The sequence below is a fragment of the Mchenga conophoros genome, linkage group LG12, assembly GCF_057382185.1.
Source record: "Mchenga conophoros isolate Kocher_MC1m ecotype Shallow Benthic linkage group LG12, M_conophoros_male_GT1.1, whole genome shotgun sequence".
Lineage (NCBI taxonomy): Eukaryota > Metazoa > Chordata > Actinopteri > Cichliformes > Cichlidae > Mchenga > Mchenga conophoros.
In genome coordinates this window covers 16,259,455-16,279,187 of record NC_140537.1, presented here as the reverse complement: position 1 = coordinate 16,279,187, position 19,733 = coordinate 16,259,455, and the positions used below count along the sequence as shown (strand labels likewise).

General features: G+C 40.0%; 2 protein-coding genes across 5 annotated transcripts in view; both read right to left on the bottom strand.

Annotated features, from left to right (window-relative positions):
• Positions 1–1,002, bottom strand: part of LOC146562361 (GDNF family receptor alpha-2-like) — a 73,109-nt gene extending 72,107 nt beyond the window's left edge. For all 4 annotated transcript variants that reach the window (XM_085294053.1, XM_085294055.1, XM_085294054.1 and 1 more), the window contains exon 1: positions 369–1,002. In XM_085294053.1, coding sequence (XP_085150179.1) covers positions 369–420 — 52 coding nt within the window. In that variant the 5' untranslated portion in view covers positions 421–1,002. The remainder of the gene's footprint in view (positions 1–368) is intronic.
• Positions 1,003–4,242: 3,240 nt separating this feature from the next.
• On the bottom strand, positions 4,243–18,055 carry bco2l (beta-carotene 15, 15-dioxygenase 2, like). The gene is made up of 12 exons (XM_085294052.1): positions 18,001–18,055; positions 16,054–16,231; positions 15,606–15,817; positions 15,113–15,228; positions 14,911–15,013; positions 12,922–13,062; positions 7,941–8,101; positions 7,331–7,501; positions 6,698–6,835; positions 5,821–6,003; positions 5,520–5,630; positions 4,243–4,747 (listed from the first exon to the last, which is right to left on the bottom strand). Exons 1-12 carry the CDS (start codon positions 18,032–18,034, stop codon positions 4,631–4,633), a joined length of 1,665 nt encoding a protein of 554 aa, XP_085150178.1. The 5' UTR covers positions 18,035–18,055; the 3' UTR covers positions 4,243–4,630.
• Positions 18,056–19,733: the final 1,678 nt, after the last annotated feature.

Below are 19,733 nucleotides of genomic sequence, written 5' to 3'. Positions count from 1 at the left end.
TATTTTTGGCTGACTGAAAGCTATGTTTTCTCGTTACAATAATGAGCTCTTCTTTCACTGTGGAAGCTGTGAGTGTGTTATGTGGGCTGCAAACGACTCACTCACATAGACCAAGTTCGGTTTGTAGCTTTGGGTGAAAATCGAACATAGTCTAATCAAAATCAAACCCAATATAAGAAGAAAGCCATCAGATGCCAGCTATACATAATTCATCTTTATTTTTATTTTTAAAGAGTTGATTACCTGCTATTCTACAACAACTCCATTATTAATATTTTTTTAAAGTGGTAAAATAACACAGTTGTGTACATCATCACTAATGTCCTAATGTGCACGGCTGAGAGTGATTCTCAAATGGAACTTCTTACCTGGGAGCAGAACAAGGGTGCAGACGCACATCCACACAGTGACAGACTTCATTTTGGACTCAGCCGCAAGAAGGATGAGTTGTGCTAGAATTACACGAATATTTCCACCTTTTCAAGGATTAACTCCCCTCTCCGGATCCGTGACCCAGGCGCAGGATAACTGTAAAAAACCCTCATTCAAATTTTAAAAGAAACATGCAGCTCCGAAAATATCCTCGAATCCCCCAAAAAGTAATCCACAATTTTATTTTATATCTTAATAATGAACTAATCACGACAAAGGAAAGAATTCCTTGACACTGGGAAAAAAAAGATCAAATGGCAATCAAACAAGCAGTCAATCCGTAAGAGCAGTTATTCAGGGTCCGTCTGCGCTGCGTTCATACCGACAAACTACTGAGACTTGATCTCTCCGCATTATAAGAGCTGCCCGCTCCAGTTGGCCCTTGTAGACAAATTGTCCCTAAAACAGTCCTTAAACTGGCGCAAAGCGGTCTGTGATAGCTATGTCAGTATCTCTAAGGAGGCAGAAGAACTCATCTGAAAGTGCTACAAAACGCTGACTGGTTTTTTTCCCCCTCACCGGTGGTTCCCTCAAAAAGCTGCGCGCTCAAGAAGGGAGGGAACGCTTCTTTTCCACTGACTGCATGCGTGTCGAGGCATCGCAGCACTTTATAAAGCGGGGGCTCCCGTGGACCAGCAGAGGGCGCTGCTGGTGAGTGATTTCAGTGGAAGGCACGCGGTCATAGAGGACCATAATTAATGTTATCCCACAGAGCAATCATCAATATTCCTTTAACCTCTGGTCCACGGTATGTGAAATTATAGGGACCTCACCTGAGCTGTGTGGTATGTCTTTGATTCCACGTGGTGCTACAGGCCCCGGTGTTTAAAAGCGTATGCTTTTAATGCAACAATGAATGTGTTTCATAATATCCCTCTTACATGAATACCATCTTTTTTCCATAAGAGATTCTTTACAGTTCTGTTCAATGTGCAGCTGAAGGGAAGCGAGGCCAAAACTGCAACTGATCAAGGAAAGAATTATGAAGGAATAATAAATACCTTGGCTTTTTTCAATCACAGTAAGGCAGCCAGCACACAGGGTATGCTTTATTCAAGAATTTTTGCAAGGTCACCAGGACAATTAATTTTTTTGGCTGACATCTAGGCTTGGGTTCTACAAACCACAGAAATTTGAGGTCAGATTTTTAGGATTTGGGATCAAAGGGTGGACGCTGCAATGATGATGAGAATGTCACCATTCATTTCAACACTTCACACCATATCTGGGTTTTTTCCGGAGAAAGATTTGAAAGGGAAAATAACCACAATGTCTCGTATTATAGTCATGCTCTGAGGAAATAGCTAAGCGCACAAGCAGCAGAATCTGCCATTTTACAAAGTGGCTTCACATTAAATAAAATGACTTTGTTGTGCATCATCGCCTAAATAGTGCCCATAATGTCATAAATCTTTACAAATCTTGAAAACAAAGTCTCTATTTAGAGGTTGTGACAGTGACAAACTGCAAGGCCACTGGCTCATAATGATGTCTGACTGTCAGCCCAGGCTTTCATCCAAGAGGGAAAACAGCTTGCCGTTATAATGGCAACATCAGCCTCATTCTGCCTATATCGGCCCAGGCTTATTCTCATTTCTCGAGTATGAAGTCGCTGTCATTATGAGGACACTGTAAAGCATCATCCACCATCATGAGTATCCAGAAACTGTCCTGAATTAGAGCTGCAGTGGCTGCTGGAGACTATTCCTCAAATGTTTTTTAAGTGGAAGTGTATATTTCACCTGAAAATGGCAACCTTTTGCCTTTCGTGCATCTATTTCAAATACCAGAGCAATTTCATCCATTTATTTTAGCAGTGATTTCTCACCGAAGATCGCATGCATAAACTGGATGAAGGCTACAGTTGCTTGAGTAGCAGGCTCGCGAGGATGAAGGCATTTATAATAAAACAAAAAAGGCATGAAATCAAGAAAGAAACATTAGCAGTGGATGCACTGAATAAAAAAACAAACGTGAAGTCTTATTGAGGCTTCATATTATGTCTATCCACAATAGTGCAATGTGGATAAATCCTCCCCTCGCTTTCTTTTTTTCTTCTTCTTCTTGACGTTGCATGATTCAGCTCCTCTAGGGGTATTTAATTGCTCCATTCTGACTTCATAAGGCATTTGCAATTTTATCGCGGTTTTTTTACACAATTGCATGCGTCTATAATTGTGCTATCTTTTATAAATAGGCTCATACTTATATGCAGTGCAGAGCGAGAGAGCATGTAGACAGATGCGTGCAGAGATGTGCGTAATCTATATGTCAAATAACTGGGCTCCGACAACATGGCTCAAGACCGTGAAGATGGAGAATGACAAATCTGGATATAGTAGACATGGTTCTCACTACTGAGGGAAATCACTCCCTGTCTTTTAGAAGTGTCTCTAATATGGTGAATATAGATGATATCGTTATGAATTCATGGGATATGAAATAATGATACAGATAAGACTCAAAGTTAAGGCAATAACTTGTGCTTAGTGAGACAGCAAGGGGGTTCAGAGTGAGTTACTGCTTACTCTCGTGGGTCAAATAAGAGCTCAGAGAGTTGAAAGCTGTCACCTTGACAGCAGGGAAGACAAACTTGAATGCTAGCATGTTTGTTTATCGTGTTTAGTTTTCTCCTAATGACTGTTGGGCTCTACCCACATGAATCTGGCCCATTTGGCCACCAAAGTGTTATCTATATTGCACCTTGAATGAGCCATGATGATGATTTTGTCTTTGTCATTTGGTAAATTGGATGGAGATTTGCTTCAGCTGCGTTTTTGGTTAATGAAACATTTAACCCAAGATTCATTTGAGTGCAAAGGTCGCTGGATCACTCTCTGCTGGTCGCTGCCAGTGGAGTGAGTACTAATAAAGTTGAGCATCTCTTATGCTCACACTTGCACGCACGCACACAGGCAGGCACTCGAAAAGGTTAAGCATGACTGATTAGATTAGGAATTATAGGCTAATTAATGTGTATCTTGGGAGACATGTACAGCATGCTTATTAAAAGACACAGCTGCAGCTGAGCAGAGGAACATGACAAAAATGTAAGTGATTTCAATTCCCTGTGTTAAATTATTTCAAACAGCAAACTATGGCGTTATCCCATCCTATCTTATTCCACTTGGTGAAATAAGAGACGCTGAAGATGAAACCTCTGCTTGTGTACCATACAGCCATAAATTATTTAAGGTTGGGACCTGCTGTTGCAAATTACCTTTGCAAAACTCTTGACTAAAAGTCGATTTTAGTCAAAGGGAAAATTTGTATAGTTCATAATATAGTTGAAACGCCACAGCTTCCAGCTGCAGAGCCTAAATTCAGTTCAAATCAGCCCATTCAAATCAATGTAAGAGGGAAAATTGCCAATGAAATAAGTATCATTAAAGTCAATTGTGGCGAGACAAGTGTCGCTATAGTAGGCCACTTCACACAATGGGTAGAGTCTGTGTATGGCACTGTTCTGTTCGGCTCGTGGCTTAATAGAATGAAATAACAAGCCACTCTATGCAAAGTCCTAAATGTTAGTGTTTATGCGTATGACAACTTTGTTTGGGGTTTTGTTTTGGATGGACAACACCAAATTTCTGATGTGACCTCCGCTAGACTCTCTGGAGGCTATCGACCAGTTAGTTCCATTTGTTTTCCAGGCATTTCAGACGTTGTCCATTTCTATCACATTACTTTGACAGAAATTGAATTTCCTCTGATGCATTTTTATGTATCCTAAGTGCTGTTCTGTTCTCCCTGGGAGTATAGCGTTTCCAGTGGTATGATGATGCAAAAACACTTTAACCGAGAAAAAAAAAGGGAAACATATTTTATTTGAATGTATGCACTGAAAGGAAAGCACAATTTTAAATTCTTACAAGAGATCACGAGGACACATAGAGGACAAACTATATCAGTGTTCCGATGCCATGCTGGGCTCTCTGTCTTGTTAGCCTCCTAAGATTGCCATCTTTCTAACAGTAATGGCAGCACACGGTGGGGACATGCACCTATTCCCATCAAGGAGGCACAAACAAATGGCATGAGTGTGCAGTTTTTCCAAGCTCTTACTTCTTTCTGTCTTTTACAGTTCAGGAGTTTTACAGGGAACGACATCGACAGAGATTTTCTATTTTGTGGATAAAGTGGCTGGTTGCTGGTTCAATTTCAGCAATTTGCCACAGAGTTGTAGAGAGTGGCAAATCTAGCCCATCTCGTTAAACACACCATGGGTCCCATATGGGATATTGACAGGGACCTCCGCTCTGCCCAGCTCAGAGAAGGTCTTGGCATCCAGAACAAGCAGGAAAGTACTTTTCTCCTGGAAACAGATACAGAGGAGGAAGATTATGTTATTGGAAGGGGGAAAAAAAGGTCACAGATCTCCCTTCTTGCTATAATGATACTGAGAGCACCAAAGCATTTGTCTTCTCCCATGCATAGTAAAAACACGTCTGCTCAGGTTGCAATAAGAGTATAACAAATCTGTTTGTTGTTATGTATATTTTTTCCTCTATAAATTTCATTGTATACACCCAATTTCTGTTTATATTCTTCATTAGTTTTTTATATGTGTGTGTTTTCTTTTCAAATTCAGTTTAGATCCAGTTAGTTTCCACAATGGGTTTTTCAATTTAGCTTTTATTGTTTAAAAGTGTTTAGTGTAGTATTGCCACAGGCAAGATTAAAGAAACTCAGAGTAAGCATTACAATAAGAAACACTCTATGAAGGTAAATGACTCACAGTTATATAGACGTCACCGTGTGGACTCAGGTAGCACATTTTGGTATTATTTTGACTACTTTTGGCCCTTCTGGATAAGTTTATGGCACAGTCAAATGTTGTGTGGGCCACGCGTTTCTTAAAATATTGTAAAGCACATGGCATCTAGCCCCACACTGACCCTGGTTGGATCAGTCAGGCTAGCCTAGAAGAAAATACTAATGGCCATATCCGGGCCACATACATTTTCACAGTTGTCTGCTCATTTTTATTGTGTTGACAAACTAACTTTAGCCTTTTTTGTCTGTAACAGTGATGCACAAATACCATAAAAGGTGAATATCTCTCTCAGATAAATGGTTTCAATTACTTCTCTGGGCGTGATGATGACAGACAAGACAACTCCATCATCTTCCTCAGTAGCTTTAGGCGAAGCAACAAAGACAGGCTCAGACGGGTACAAGCCGGGATAACGCCACGCCTAGACAGGAGAAGATCACATAAACATACCCCTTACTCTCAACTTTTTCATGTTAGAAAACCAGCTCACACAACCTACTGCTGCCCTCGCTATGATAAAGAAACAGAAGTAGAAATAGCTTTGATGTGGTAATACCCGGCTCAGTTAACAATGAGGTTTCTCTAAGTGTACCCTTTGACTGATAGAAAACCTTAAGCTCCTTGGTGTGGACATCCATCTTGAGCAGGGAGTCACTGAAAACGTGTCCAAAGCCACAGGAGTAGAAGTAGCGGTAAGGCCTGCCATTGAACTGGTGATAATTGATCTGAGGGAACTCAAGGCCACCGAACTGCAGCAGCTCATCATTGTGAAGCTCCTCGTGGGTCATGTAAACCTGCAGGATGAGGGTTTTGCTCAAATCAGTGAAAGACTTTAGCCAAAAATTGAGACATAGTGACAGACATGATTTCCTTGGTCCTGCAAATCAGTACAGCATTGTTCTCTCTGACAGGGAAATTAATGGATTCCCGCAAAAGGGCCAGAGCATCCATTAGTTAACAATAAATGAATTTCTCTTCATTTTACTTTAGAAATAAATGTAATGTCACGTGCAACGAGCAAGCAATATTTTTCTCAGTTGTCTTCTACCTTTTTTTTTCTGTGACTCTGGTCGCATGAGCACTTTAACAGATGTTTTTCAGTTGCTGCATGCACTCTCACAACAACAATGGAGGACAGTGTCATACAGGTAGTCATGACAACTAAAAGATCACATTTTTCTTTCAGCTTTATTCCGCTGTAAGAAAGCGTTGGAGAGCGAGTATGTGTGAGGATACATAAGCCGTTAAACTCTAATTATTCACCTGAATAGTGGACACATCGTTTTTATCTGCTGTAACTCATGAAATTACTCTCTTGCAGAAAGTAACTTTCATCACGCTGGATAATTGATGAGAATGTGTGGGAGTAAATTGGTTGTATTCATCATGATTATAGGCCTCCATCTTCACCTGTTCCCAGTACAACCAGTAATGTACTGTTAAAAATATTACTACTATAGGCAGGAAATTCATGCTATTGACTCCTACCTCTCCAGGTTTTGTCATCCTCGCCGTGGCTTTGCAGTTATGCAAAGTGATAAGATTTTCATCTGCAGGAGTTTGTTCATCCACGGACAGAGGCAGGGCATATCTTCTTGGAAGGTTTCTGCACAATGAGTTATAAAACTGCCAAAAGAAATCAGAGGGATATGAAAAAAACAGACTCCCAACTATCTGTGTTTGAATAAAAGGTGCGATGCAACCTCAAGAACAATCACAGCCAAACAGATACAAAGTGCTGTCACAAAACCATGTTCCTATGTTTTGATGAAAGTAATACACTCCACCACATTTGAAATCACAGATATTTCCAAAGTCTATTTCTTTGGAAACTGACAAATAAGAAGAAGAGGAAGAAAAAAAAGAAGAAAACATCAGAGGCAATTGAACAGTCTATGCCCAAGAAACAGACAAATCCTCCACAAATCCTCGCTGATTCATATTTTAGGTTTCAGGGTGGATGAGGGTAATGTTATGAATGCAAAACAAAATACTAGCTGAACAATGATGGATACAAAAACACCATTATGTGGAAGTCACTCGTGTTGTTGTTTTGGTAAAAGCCAGCATTTCAATCTGAGCTGTTCACTGATAACAAACTAACAAACTCAAGGCATTTACCTCGTCTATTTCCTCTCCTGAATTTCTTCGGAGGTTCTCCAGCGTGAACTCCCCAATGAGCTCGCCATCGTCCCCACAGCACATGTCCATAACCAAGAACTCACTGTCCTCAAAAGCGTTGATTTGATGGAGCGTAAACATGGGTCCTGTATAGTACTTCACTTCACTCTTCTGTCAGACCAGAAACATCAACCAGTGAGGACTCAGATTCGTACAATATCAAGAAAACAAGACAAAGTTAAAAAAAAAAAAAAAAAAAGACAAACGAGGTGATGTGCTGTTTTTTCACAATTGAAGACAAGCTCCCTGCTTGGCACGAATGTTATTGAGTTGCACCTTATCATTTTGAAAGTTTGTTATTATATGCTTAATGGGTATGCTGTGTAATGAGATGAAAAAATTGAGAGCAACAACACACGAGGAAAGGCTACACCATCAGAGTGTAGTTTCATCAAAATAAATATGAAAAAAATGTAATAGTGCATGAAGAGATCAGCTTACAGCTTTCCTTTTTTTTCCTGTTCCGACTCCTCGGCAGCTGGTTGTGATTGTGTGTTTCCTGTTTTACCCTAGATTGTATACAGTAAATAAGCGTTATAATATATGTCACCTTTCCGGTGTGTCTGTTGACCAGATGGAAGATTGTTGCATGCTGAGGCTCCCAGGTCATGACTTTGCTAAAGCTCTTCCCCTGTATTTTGTACAGCATGAACTTCAGCAGATCTATCTTGATTGGCTGCTCGACAAACACAATATAGTTCTCCGACATGACTAGAGAGGGAGGCACACACAGTAAGAAGTGGCTGCATTAAAAGACACATAAAAGATATACCTTGGTGTCGTGTGCATGGTTTAACAATGAATTCTACTGTTGTTGCAGGTGTAGTGTAACTAATCAGTGCTGTTTTGGGGAAACTAAGACTAAAACTCTCACGTTATTTCAGCAGTTATTTACAGACTGGTGACAAATTACAGGAAAAACTAGCAAAAATCATATTGGTAACTTGAATGCTCCCTGGCATGGGTTCTACCACTGCTGTGGTGCTCTACTGGAGTGACAGGATACAATTCTTTTAAAAGCACCACCACCGCAACCATTTTGTCAAAAATCATGGACAAAATAGCATTCACATAATTTTAATATGTTCCTTGAAGAGACTATTGCCATATAGATGGAAGTGTTTATTCACAGGATAAAGGTAAAGAGCCCTAAAAACAACTTGTTTTAGATTTGAAGCTACCTTTCACTCTAAGAAGACAAGTGGACCCACACCATGCTGGGAAACACCCCCACGGTATAACAGAGCCACCAGATTTCTATCAATAGGTATTAAAGGGTTCTGTTTTCCCTTTAGTTTATCAACCATCAGCATGTACCTGCATGTAACCGGAACATTAGGTTCAAGTCTAGCACCAAGACATTTGCTTTTGCACATAAAAACTAAACATAAGCATCCAGCAACTCTACCAAGAGATGTGGCGCGCAACCTGGATTGCTGAACAATGTTCCCACACTTGTGGGACTTCTTGGTGTCTGAAAGTCTGCCAGCACATGGGTGGGCTGCCAGTAATATAGACATAGATATAATCAGGGAACTGAAGCAATGTAAAAGCCAAGTGGGGCAAGACTGGGTTAGAGCAACCAAAGAATGAGGCTTTCATTAGCTAGTGTCAGCTTAAGTTTAATTAACAGTAGCTTATTTATGAACTGTTTGCTTCAGCTGATTGTTAACATCTAATCATGGTCTGTGTAGTCATATTAACCCAACTCGTTTTCACACAGTCATTAGCCTGCTAAACCTTCCTCCACAACAATAACCTTCATATTGCATGCAAAGCTTTTTATGATATTGACTTTACTCACATCCAGTGTTTGTTTATGAGAGGAATTTGTTCTCCCCGCAGATCCTACCCCTCATCACAATTTTCACCAAATATGGTTTTCCATAAATGGTCAACAGTATTCTTATAGATCTTTTACAGATATCTGCACTCACAGCCCCATAGTTAGGTTGGCCTGTTCAACTGCTTGTTAACTTATCAGCCAATCATAAGGCAGCAAAACATTCAGTAGTTCAAATCAGAATTAGGAAGAAAGGTGATTTAAGTGACTTTGAATGTGACATGGTCATTGACGGGCTGGCCTGTTTTTATCAGAAACTTCTCATCTTCTGGGACTTTCCCACACAAGCATCCAAATAGTGGCGATTTTCTGGGGAAAATGTCAGAGGTCAGTGGAGAATGACCAGACTGCTTCCAACTCATAAGAAAGCACCAGTAACTAAGATAACCACTTATAAGCCCTGTTACTGATCAAGGGTTCCTTGTAGAACTAGTATATAAATGTGCAACAAGTGATTTATCAGAAATCTAATTAAGCTTCTGTCAGCTAAGAACAGCATGATGAGGCTACAATTGGCACAGGGTTACCGAAATTGGACAAAAGTCTCAATTTCTGCTGCAACATTTGGACCGTAGGGTCAGAGTTGAGCGCAACAGCATGACCGCATAGGTCCAGCTTGTCTGCATGAATGATTCAGGCTGATGTCAGTGCTGTGGAATATTTTCATCACACATATTGGAGCCCTTAGTACCAACTGAGCATCGTTCAAATATGCCTGTCTGACATATTATTGCGGACCAAATGTACCCATCTTCTGATGGGTGCTTTCACAAATTTCTGTCATCTCTCAACCTGGTTTCTTCAATATCGTAATGAGTTCACTGTCCTCAAATGAAACCCACTGTCACCAGATGTCAATCCAGTAGAGCCCCTTTAGGATGTGGAGGAATGGGAGATTCACATCATGGATGTGCAGCTGACAAATCTGCAGCAACTGTATGATGCTGCCATGTCAATATGTAGCAAAACCTCTAAGTAATGTTTCCAGTATGGAGGCATGGGACACACGACACAGGAGGTCTAGTTTTCCACTCCAACTTTATTCACCTCCAGACATTAACTCAGCGTCCAAACACAACAGAACCCCACCTCCAGGCTTGGGTCTGAGTGGAGCCTTCTAGTGGGTCACCACACCAGCACCTTGTTGAATCTATGCAATGAAGAATTCAGACAGTTCTGGTGGCAAAGAGGGTCCAGCCTGGCGCTAGTTAGTTGTAAGTAAGACACCGGTGAGTGTGTACACTCAAAAAAATAAGTCATTGGATGAACTCAATTGGACTGATGGCAGGTTTTCCACGTAATACATCTACTTTGGTCCAACCTAATCTACATACATCGTGACAATTCAATTAAATTGAGTCAGTAGAACACAATTTTGTAAATACTGCTAAAATGAAAAAAAGTACATTAATATGATGTGAAAGGTTTTGGTTGGTCCAACTCAATACAGTGTCATTCACGTGAGCTAGATTTTCATTGCATTGAAATCATTATTTTGAGTTCAACTAAATCATAATTTTCATTACCAGAAAACTAATTTAATTATTAAAATAATGACAAAATGAATTTGTTTTTACAACTCGGGTTTATTCACTTGAATTAAAAGCAGAAACAGAATATTTTGTGAATAAACATACATGTCACATGGTCAAATCAACCTTAACAAAATCAAAGTGCTCACAAAAAAGTGCTGACGTACATTTGTAATGAATGTCAAATCTGAATAGCACACACCTCTGTACTCCTAGGCAATACTGAAAACAAACTGGAATCTGTAAAATCAGATTTCACTTCAGAATTTGAAACAACCCAACAATACATAAATACACATACATACATACATACATATATATATATATATATGTATACATACATATATATATGTATGTATATGTATGTATACATATATATGTATACATACATATACATGTATACATACATATACATATATGTATACATATATATATATGTATACATATATATATATATATATATACACATACATACATACATATATATATATATATATATATATATATATATATATATATATGTATGTATATATATATATATATATATATATATATATATATATATATCGCCACCTGTTGCTTTGGCATGTTCCTAGCAGCGTTTTCCTTCAGTTTTGCGTTTACGTGTGGACGGGATTATTTCTTGAAATGAAAACGGAAAATCTCCGTTTACAAAAATACCCGTGCATGTGTAGACGTAGCCGAAATCTTTCATAATAATAAGTAGGTTTGAACATCACGGGAGTGCGCATTGTGCTGACTACAGTTACTCTTCCGGCCACATGGTTCGCTTTTGGTAGCACCCTCAGTAAACTATGCAGTGCTTTTAGAGACACCTCAAAACAATACGTTCTACTAGAAAATGGCATTATATGATAATAAGCACAGAATACCACATTATTTGATTATATTAAAAAAAAACAGTAAGAAAGAAGTTAGCTATAGGACATCATCTTTCATTGAGCACATGGCCGCTGGCTAGCTGCTGATAAGCTAGCACACGCTCTGAGTACTTAAAAGTTGGCAGCTACACAATTTCTCCTCTATAACAAGGCACTTTTGAAAAGACCTGTCTATATTGTCCAAAAATTAGTATCCAAGCAGAGAAGAGAATGGTAGCACCACCTAAAGTTCGAAAAACAACTATTAAAAGCTTCTATGATAAATAGCATTGCCATACATTCAGCTCATAAAGTAATACACAATTGGATATAGGAAAAATAAAAATGTTACCTTACCTGAAGGTGTAGTTTTGTTCGAAAAGTACAGAGAGAGGCCAAGAGCAGCTGCATTCATTCTGATGATCCTGAAAGAGCGCAAAATCTTCGGAGAGGGCGGGCTGTTGGGTAACTCAGCAACTTTGTGTTCTTGTGACAAATACCGTTTTGAGGGAGAATAATTTAGGTTCACCACACGAATAATAGTTGCAGTAACGCTGGAGTGCTACATTTGCGTTGAGTGAGATTAAAAAAAATGTTTAGGCTTAATGAGGGGCTTGAATTTTTTTCTTTGAGTTTACAAATGTGCAAGTGCAAAAATGTACTCCCCCTACCCCCAGTGCCCCAACAAACTCATTCATTTTGTGTTCAGAATCAGCCTGTGCTGGTTTTGAATAATTTTAGGTTTACACAAAGAAAATCAAATTGATTTGGTATTTTTTAATTGCATTTGTGAACAACTAACATAATTTGCATGTGTTCTTTGAAAGGAGGACCTGAATCTGTTTTTTGAGTGTAGACAAGCAGAAGCTGAATAACATTTGGACAACAAACAATGAAACATTAACATGCAAATTATAGCTGTCTTGTTAGCAGTCCTGTCAGATTTAAGCCGTGGAAAAAACTACAGTAAATACTTCGCTGAAAAAAAGTGTGAAACTTGGAGGTAGAATTAAAAAGAGGAGAGATATAGAGAGCTGAAAGGAAAGACAAAGGAACTGTGAATGACAAAAAGGAGGGCGAGACTGGAATTAAAATCAGTGATTAATAAGAGCATTAAAAAGTTTCACTGAAGTAGATTCATCCAGCCAGTGCTGGAAAAAAAGCAAAAACTCTCCCAGAATTCATTAATTTCACTTCAGTTTACATCCAGCATGCAGACAACTTTAAAAAGTGCGGAGTGGGGGACTCTTTATTATGCTGTAGTGTGTTTCTCACCAAAGCTGTGGAAATAGGAAGGCTTCCTGGGATCAGCTGCAGGGATGGAGCAGATCACGTTGGCTCCACTCAGGTCGGCTGAGTCCTCCATTGCTGCCTTCTCCTCAGGAGGAGGCACACGGATGATGTTGTAGAAAAATCCTAAAGAATGTCCAAAATCACCTTGTGTTATTAGGCTGACTTTATTTCAAAGCGTAAACCCACAAAGATACATAGAGACAAACCTGAGGACAGAACTTTAAAGATCTTGAGGTTTATCTTTAGCCGGCATACAGACAATTTACAAGCAAGGAGCACTCCAAACACCACCCCTATTTCATCTATCATCTTCATCATCAAAAAACCAGCAACAAAAAATATTGATATTAAAGATGACAGATGAACTGGAGTCAACAAGCCTGAAGTCCTCTTTGAGGATCAGTGGCAGTTCATGGCAGATTCATAGAGTGCAAGAGTATAACTGGCAGGCTTCGGAAGACCAGCAACCCTTGATTAAGTGATCTGGAAGGGGAAGCAGATGTGGTTGTTCCAATCAGCAAAGAAATACCAAAATACTAATTCCAGCGAAAGTGATGACTTGACAAAAATGGACAAATTGGGCAGGCTGAACGGTGGGTCAGTACGAAGCCTGAAAGGTGAAGCGCACTGAGATTTAGAAAACTGGAGAGACTTCTGAGCAATTAGTGCAGTAACTTTAACAAACCACTGCCTTTACTTAATATTATGACAGTGTAACTCTCCTTAACTGAGAAAGTAAGCACAGTGGTGAAGGTCTGTTGCACAGAGACGGTGGCCTGGATCGAATGGATTGACGTGCATGTGCCAAGTGGTTGTGCGGATATTCTGAACTGAGTGTGATGAAGATGAAGAGGACATCAAAAGTTAATTGGAGACAGTGAGCGCTTGAAAGAGGCTTTTGACGCTGAGGTAATGATGCAGATAATGATGATGCAGGTCAGATAAACTTTACAGTACTCATTTTAACTAACAAGAGCAGACCGGCATGGAAAAAGAAGAAACATGTCGAAAACTGGAAAAAGCAGGCTGAAAATGGAAATGAGAAGATGTTCTGAATGTAGCGTGGTTAGACAAAGCATAAAGGTGGGAGCTGTTTTGACCTGTCATCATTATATTAAATACAGTTGTCAGAATGAGTGAGAATGGATTTCTTTCCATCCATGCCCTCATAGAAGGACTGCATTACTATTGAGTAGATTGCATAAAGTCGAGCTGAGGCTGATTTTGACTGAAGGTAAAAGGCTGTTTAGCATAGAACCACCTTCTGCCATAACACCCAGCAAAACCAGCAAAAGTAGCAGCTTCTGTGTGGAGTCGAATGTTGCTGTTTGTGGGACAGTTGATCCCAAAAAGAAAATGCTATTTAATGCTGACATGGGGGGATTGCCAGAGTCACACAAGCTGTCAAGGTTGATTGTAACAAGAAGCAAGGGTGGGGGATGATGCAAGTGAAAGCAAGTGAAAAATGAATGAGTGGCCCCGAGGAACTATGCACGTGTTGAAGTCAAAGTGACTCCCTAAAGGGCAGCGGTTGATGTTTGCTGCAGGAAGGGGTAAGAGGAAAATATTTGGAGGGGGCGACTGAAGCGATTGAGTACTTTGATGGCAGGAACCCTGAAACCAGATGGTGCAAAGTATTGCTTTGGAGAACTCAGAAGATGAAAGTTGGAGAGAAAATGGACCCGATATGGCATTTTATGGTTGTCAATAAGGCTTTACAAGGCTTTGTAAAGTTGTCACCAGAGATTATCCTATTAATACCTGGTATATAACACCCACAGGGAGCTTACAAACAGGAGATTATTGTGGGACCACTGTTGGAAGCAAATAAACGTGTGCGTGTGTGTGTGGCAAGTAGGAGGATATAGATGTATTACAGGAATGCGGCTTTTGGGGTGTGAACATCATATAAATTCCAATCATAGCTCAACATAGTAAACTACTGAGAAGGAAAGAGCAAAGACAGGTTACCACTTCTGCTGTATGAGTTGCCCATGTTGTACGTGGAACCATCGCGGTCGTAGTGTGGATGGGCTGAAGCTGAGTTCACAGCGATATACTGACTCCAGTCCACCTTATTAAAAAAAGATAACATACACACCATTCTGGTCATTGACCTCGCTATAGAAAAGCTGGAAGATGCAGTCAAAAGACACATTTCTCACTGACTCACTTTCTCTTTTGTCTCCAGGCTTTGTGGATTTACTCTCCTCATGTACTTGGTTTCTGTACTCACGTAATAGTCCCCCTTGTACTTGACAAAGTTCACATTGGCATTATCTGTTGGCTCTGGGAGACAAAACATATCAAATGCAGCTCTTTAGCAGAGCACTTTATGCCATCCTTTTGATCCCCATTCCCTTACGAGATCCAAACTCACAAATATTGACTTGTGTTCTTTTTACCTCAATAAAAAACACAATGTAATGTCCCAGCTTTCATTTGTCTGCAAAAGCCTTTTGCTGTGGAGTCAAGAACCTGGGCGCTGAAGACAGAATATCCATATATACTTTTCTTCTCACATATGTTTTTGTTTGATTTTTACTTTGTGCTGGTAACCTGATGTAGTAAATGGTGTAACACTGTATTTGGCAGCGCTAGTGCTACAACACTGCAGAAGCAGAGTACACACGGGAAAATGCAATATGTAAAGAAGACGCACGTACTCGGAGTCTGAAAGCGTGACAAGAAGCGTGCAAAGATGTTCTTGCAGGGATCAGGCATGGCTAATGTCCCAAACTCTGAAACCACGATGCGGTTCTTCTCTGAGTTTTCGACAAATGAGTCACTCCTAAGGAAGCGGCTGCTGTAAGTGACATTGCCCTCACGGATGTGGAACCTGTGCATCATGGCCATGCCATCAAACCAGTGGGTGTATCTGAGAGCGAAAAAGAGAATTAATTTCCCGGCAGGATATTCATGTAAGACTAGGTAGAGGGAATGTTGTGAGAATTATGAGACACAAGAGAGTGGAAAAAAAGGATTATTTGAGGAATCGGTGCCTTATTCAACAAACACTGAGGGAAAACTATCTTTTCTATCTACAGTACAGGGATGTGTTTACAATCTACCATGATAATACATGTATTTTTTTTCATAGTGTTCCTTAAATACCTGTCTGTTCCAAATTCAAATTTCCCAGGGCCATTTCTCAGAAAGCTCCCATTAATCCAAGGTGGAATTGTTCCCTCTATGGTTGTAGGGATGGGGTCGGGGGTTTCCTCTGCAGAACGGACCAGAGGCGCCAAGCACTCGAGTCCACTGGCCTGTGGACATCTCTGCCTACTGGATACTGAGGGAGGAGAGAAGAAGCACTGAAAGGCTGGTAAAGCACATTATAGTATACACTGTGTTCTATATTACTGGTCGTATGCACATAGGGGTTCACTGGTGGGTAACATGTTGCTGCACACTTGCATTTCTTAAATGACTCTGAAGGAGAAAGTGAGGTTAGATCCTTTCCATAAACCATGTGATGGCATTAACTGGGGGCCTTGGATGTGACTAATTAGCAAACCTTTATTTATTGTGAGATAATTGTGTAAACAACTCCATCTTGTATGTCCTTTGTTGGCTCTTCCGATGTTTGGTTATCCTCAATTCAAACATTTAAACTCTGCATGTGAAGGGAAGTGGTTTTGTGAAACATTCATTATCTCTGATAGGAGACGGTTTGTGCTTTAACAGCTCCTGCTAGTATGAAAACACGGCTCTCTGGGGTCATGCACTACAAATGACACCTGCACTGCCTGTCTTATCTGTTATTCAATAACCCATTCCTGTTCGCTACCTCATATCTCTCCTCATAATGGGAACTGTAAAATATATATGAGAGTGACGTGATTAGCAAAAGCAAAACACTCAGGGTTCAGCACGGGGCGCCATGCTGAGCTTAGCGTACAATATCGCAGTTTTCCTGACCACGTTATTGCGACAAATCAGCAGAGCGAGAATTTCGCTCATTGCTGTCACACGAATACAACAGGCAATAAAAATGGGAATGTGTGATGGGAGATATAACCACAGTAGGCTTTAACAATCTCTTACTATGTTGATTTGGGTGGGTTTCGAATGTGATTACAGCAGCATTGCAAATGACGCCTAAATGTGTGTCTGTCATTTTTAGGAGGCTATTTTCTGAGCTTCCTACTGTTACATTCAAAATTAAGTTTCTTGAAAACAAAACAGCAGCACTGGCAAGCCCAGAACTGTTGTTGATAATAGCTTCAGGTATTACTTTTTCTTCTTTTTAAATATATATTTCTTTTTCTTTTTTGGGGGGGATAAATGCAACAGTAGCTTATTTGCAACAGCTATTTCTTTAATGAATTGTTTCCCTTCTAGCACCAACAGTACAGTCAGGATACAAATGAATGACCTCGTTAGAATTTGCTGCTATAATCCTGCACATCTTTTTAATTTATGTTCTTTTCTTTTTTTTTGTCACTGTGTAGGGGCCTGTCAGCCGCTCTTGGAGTTAACAGCTGAGAATGACTAAAAGCTGTTAATGAGACATTGTGCATATTCTTTACCAGCTCTGCTTCAGCAGTCCTTGGAGCAGGAACAATACAAAATGCCAGCACGTCTTTTTGTAACTTGCAGCTCTGATTTCGAAATGCAACATTATGACTAGCAGGCCTAACTGCATTAACTGAATGCACACCTATATTTTGTGTGGAACCGTATGGAAAGGCTTTTTTTTTTTAACATTTGATGCTATCAAACTGCCTCTCTTTTGTAAAAGGCGGAGGCAACAAAGTCTAAGAGCGCCACATATCTCGACACATTTGTTTTTTTATTGTACTTGAGATTTTGATTTACTTCTGTTCTTAGTCACGGGTAACAAAAAGCAGCCTCTTGTAAGGGCTTCGAGGTTTTAGTGTTTATGTAGAAAACAGGCTGGAGTGAGCTCAATTCACCAGTTACTAAACGCAGAGCTATTACATATTTTATAATGCAATAAAATATATCAGGAAAAGAACGGGTTCAGTCCCATTTCATTCTTGTTACGCATATGTGCACATCTTCTGGCTACATTATCGGAAAGAGGTTTCTACTCACAGCTGCGTGTTTGGGGCTCTGCGGTCTTGGACATGGCTTGTTGGTCTGTGTTTGAGCAGAGAAATACACAGGATTTATGCAGTGCGGGAGAAAAACCTTCAACCTTTGGACCCTTGTTAAGTAACTGAATCCACGCACTAAACAATACAGTACTAGCAGAATACAAGTCTAGTAAATCATTAACAAGTGGAGCAGGAAAAAAGCAAAACATGGCCATCTTCATAATATGTTAGCCTTGATATCTTAAGTTTAGCAAACAGACAAAAAACATTTTCACTATTTACCTACATACAATCAAATGAATGAAATGAAATGAGCTGCTCTGGGTGTGAAATCAGTCAAAAAGGATAAGCTCATGAACTGAAAAAGCCATGTAACGTTATGATCCGGTTTTTTATTAATAATGTAAATGTCTGTGCCACTGCCCACAGTGAGAGCATGTTTACTGCTTTCATCTGATCCTGTTCTGCTCTGCATAGCTTCACATAATGTGTGTTTTCCAATGCAGTCAAGGTCCCTGTGTATTTGTACTAAAATCAAATTATATAAAATGTCTGTAATTACTGTAAATGTTATTATACGTAGCAGTAGGTTACACTGCTTGTTATCTCTTTCATGTGGACTGATGAAAGTAGAGATTGCAATGAACTGGTGCTGACTGCAAAAGTATGTGTATAAACAAAGGTGATGAGGAATATTTTTAGTGTAATTCCAGTGGTAGCTGCATGTACGATGTTCCACTCTTGCTCTAAAAAGACTCAGTGGCACAAAAAATTAATTACTCCGAACTAACGTGCAGATACGAGTGCAAAAGATGTTTTGGGAGATGTTTTATGCGGGAATATGCAGCATGTTTAAAATGCCATGTTTGATAGAAGCTATGCAGCAGTGAGTGTAAACTGTAGTGACATAAACATACTGGACACAAATGCAAAATTAGGTGAAGAACATATGAACGCTGTAAACAGATCTTAATAGACGGCACCAATTCCCACTACTCCTCTTCATTCTAACACTGAAAATGAGAGAGCAGGCAAGTATGTGCAAGACCTGTAAGACCAGTTTGGTCATGATGTGCTCACGAGAATTAATGAAATTAGTATTCCCCGTCCTGGGAGTATTAAAGCACAGTTAGCAATGAATTTTATACCCGCAGTAAACAAAGACACAGAAATAAAATAAACATGCAACAATCAACCCAAACGAGAAAGCAGGGAAAGGCTTCTGGTAAAATCAGCATCAAAGATAAAAGCAAATCAGCAGCAGACAGCCGACAGATTTACTTGAGCCCTCTGGCTCAAAGCACTCTGCCTATGGCAACTAAGGCAGCCACTGGAAAGTACAGCTGTGTATTTTTTTAAAGGCAGAAAGCTAAACATTTGGGACATTAGTGGGTTCAGACTGGGCTGAACTATTGCTACAAACCAAAAGACACACTCATACAGGCATACCACATACCAGTGACAGAGGTATGCAAGAGAAAATTAGTTCAAAAACCACACAGCTGGCTGTAGCCAAAAGCACACAATAATATTTATACATTACTGCAAAATGTCTCTTGTTTGTGCCACTTGACAACGGCAATGGCCAGTGCAGTGTTTACTGCCCCAGTGTGACACAAACCAACCATAAACCTCGCACTCGGTGTCATTCGGAGTTCAGCTGCACTTCTGATGGGGGGAAGCGGCCTGAACTGTGTCTGTTACAAACCCCCAGGAGTGGGGTGAGGAAAG

Coding starts and splice junctions, on each gene's coding strand:
- bco2l (XM_085294052.1), bottom strand. CDS start 18,034: ATGTCCAAGACCGCAGAGCCCCAAACACGCAGCT. Junction 15,818..16,053: donor TTTGAATTTGGAACAGACAG/GTATTTAAGGAA, acceptor TTTCGCTCTCAG/ATACACCCACTGGTTTGATG. Junction 8,102..12,921: donor TTCCTATTTCCACAGCTTTG/GTGAGAAACACA, acceptor CTCCCTCTCTAG/TCATGTCGGAGAACTATATT.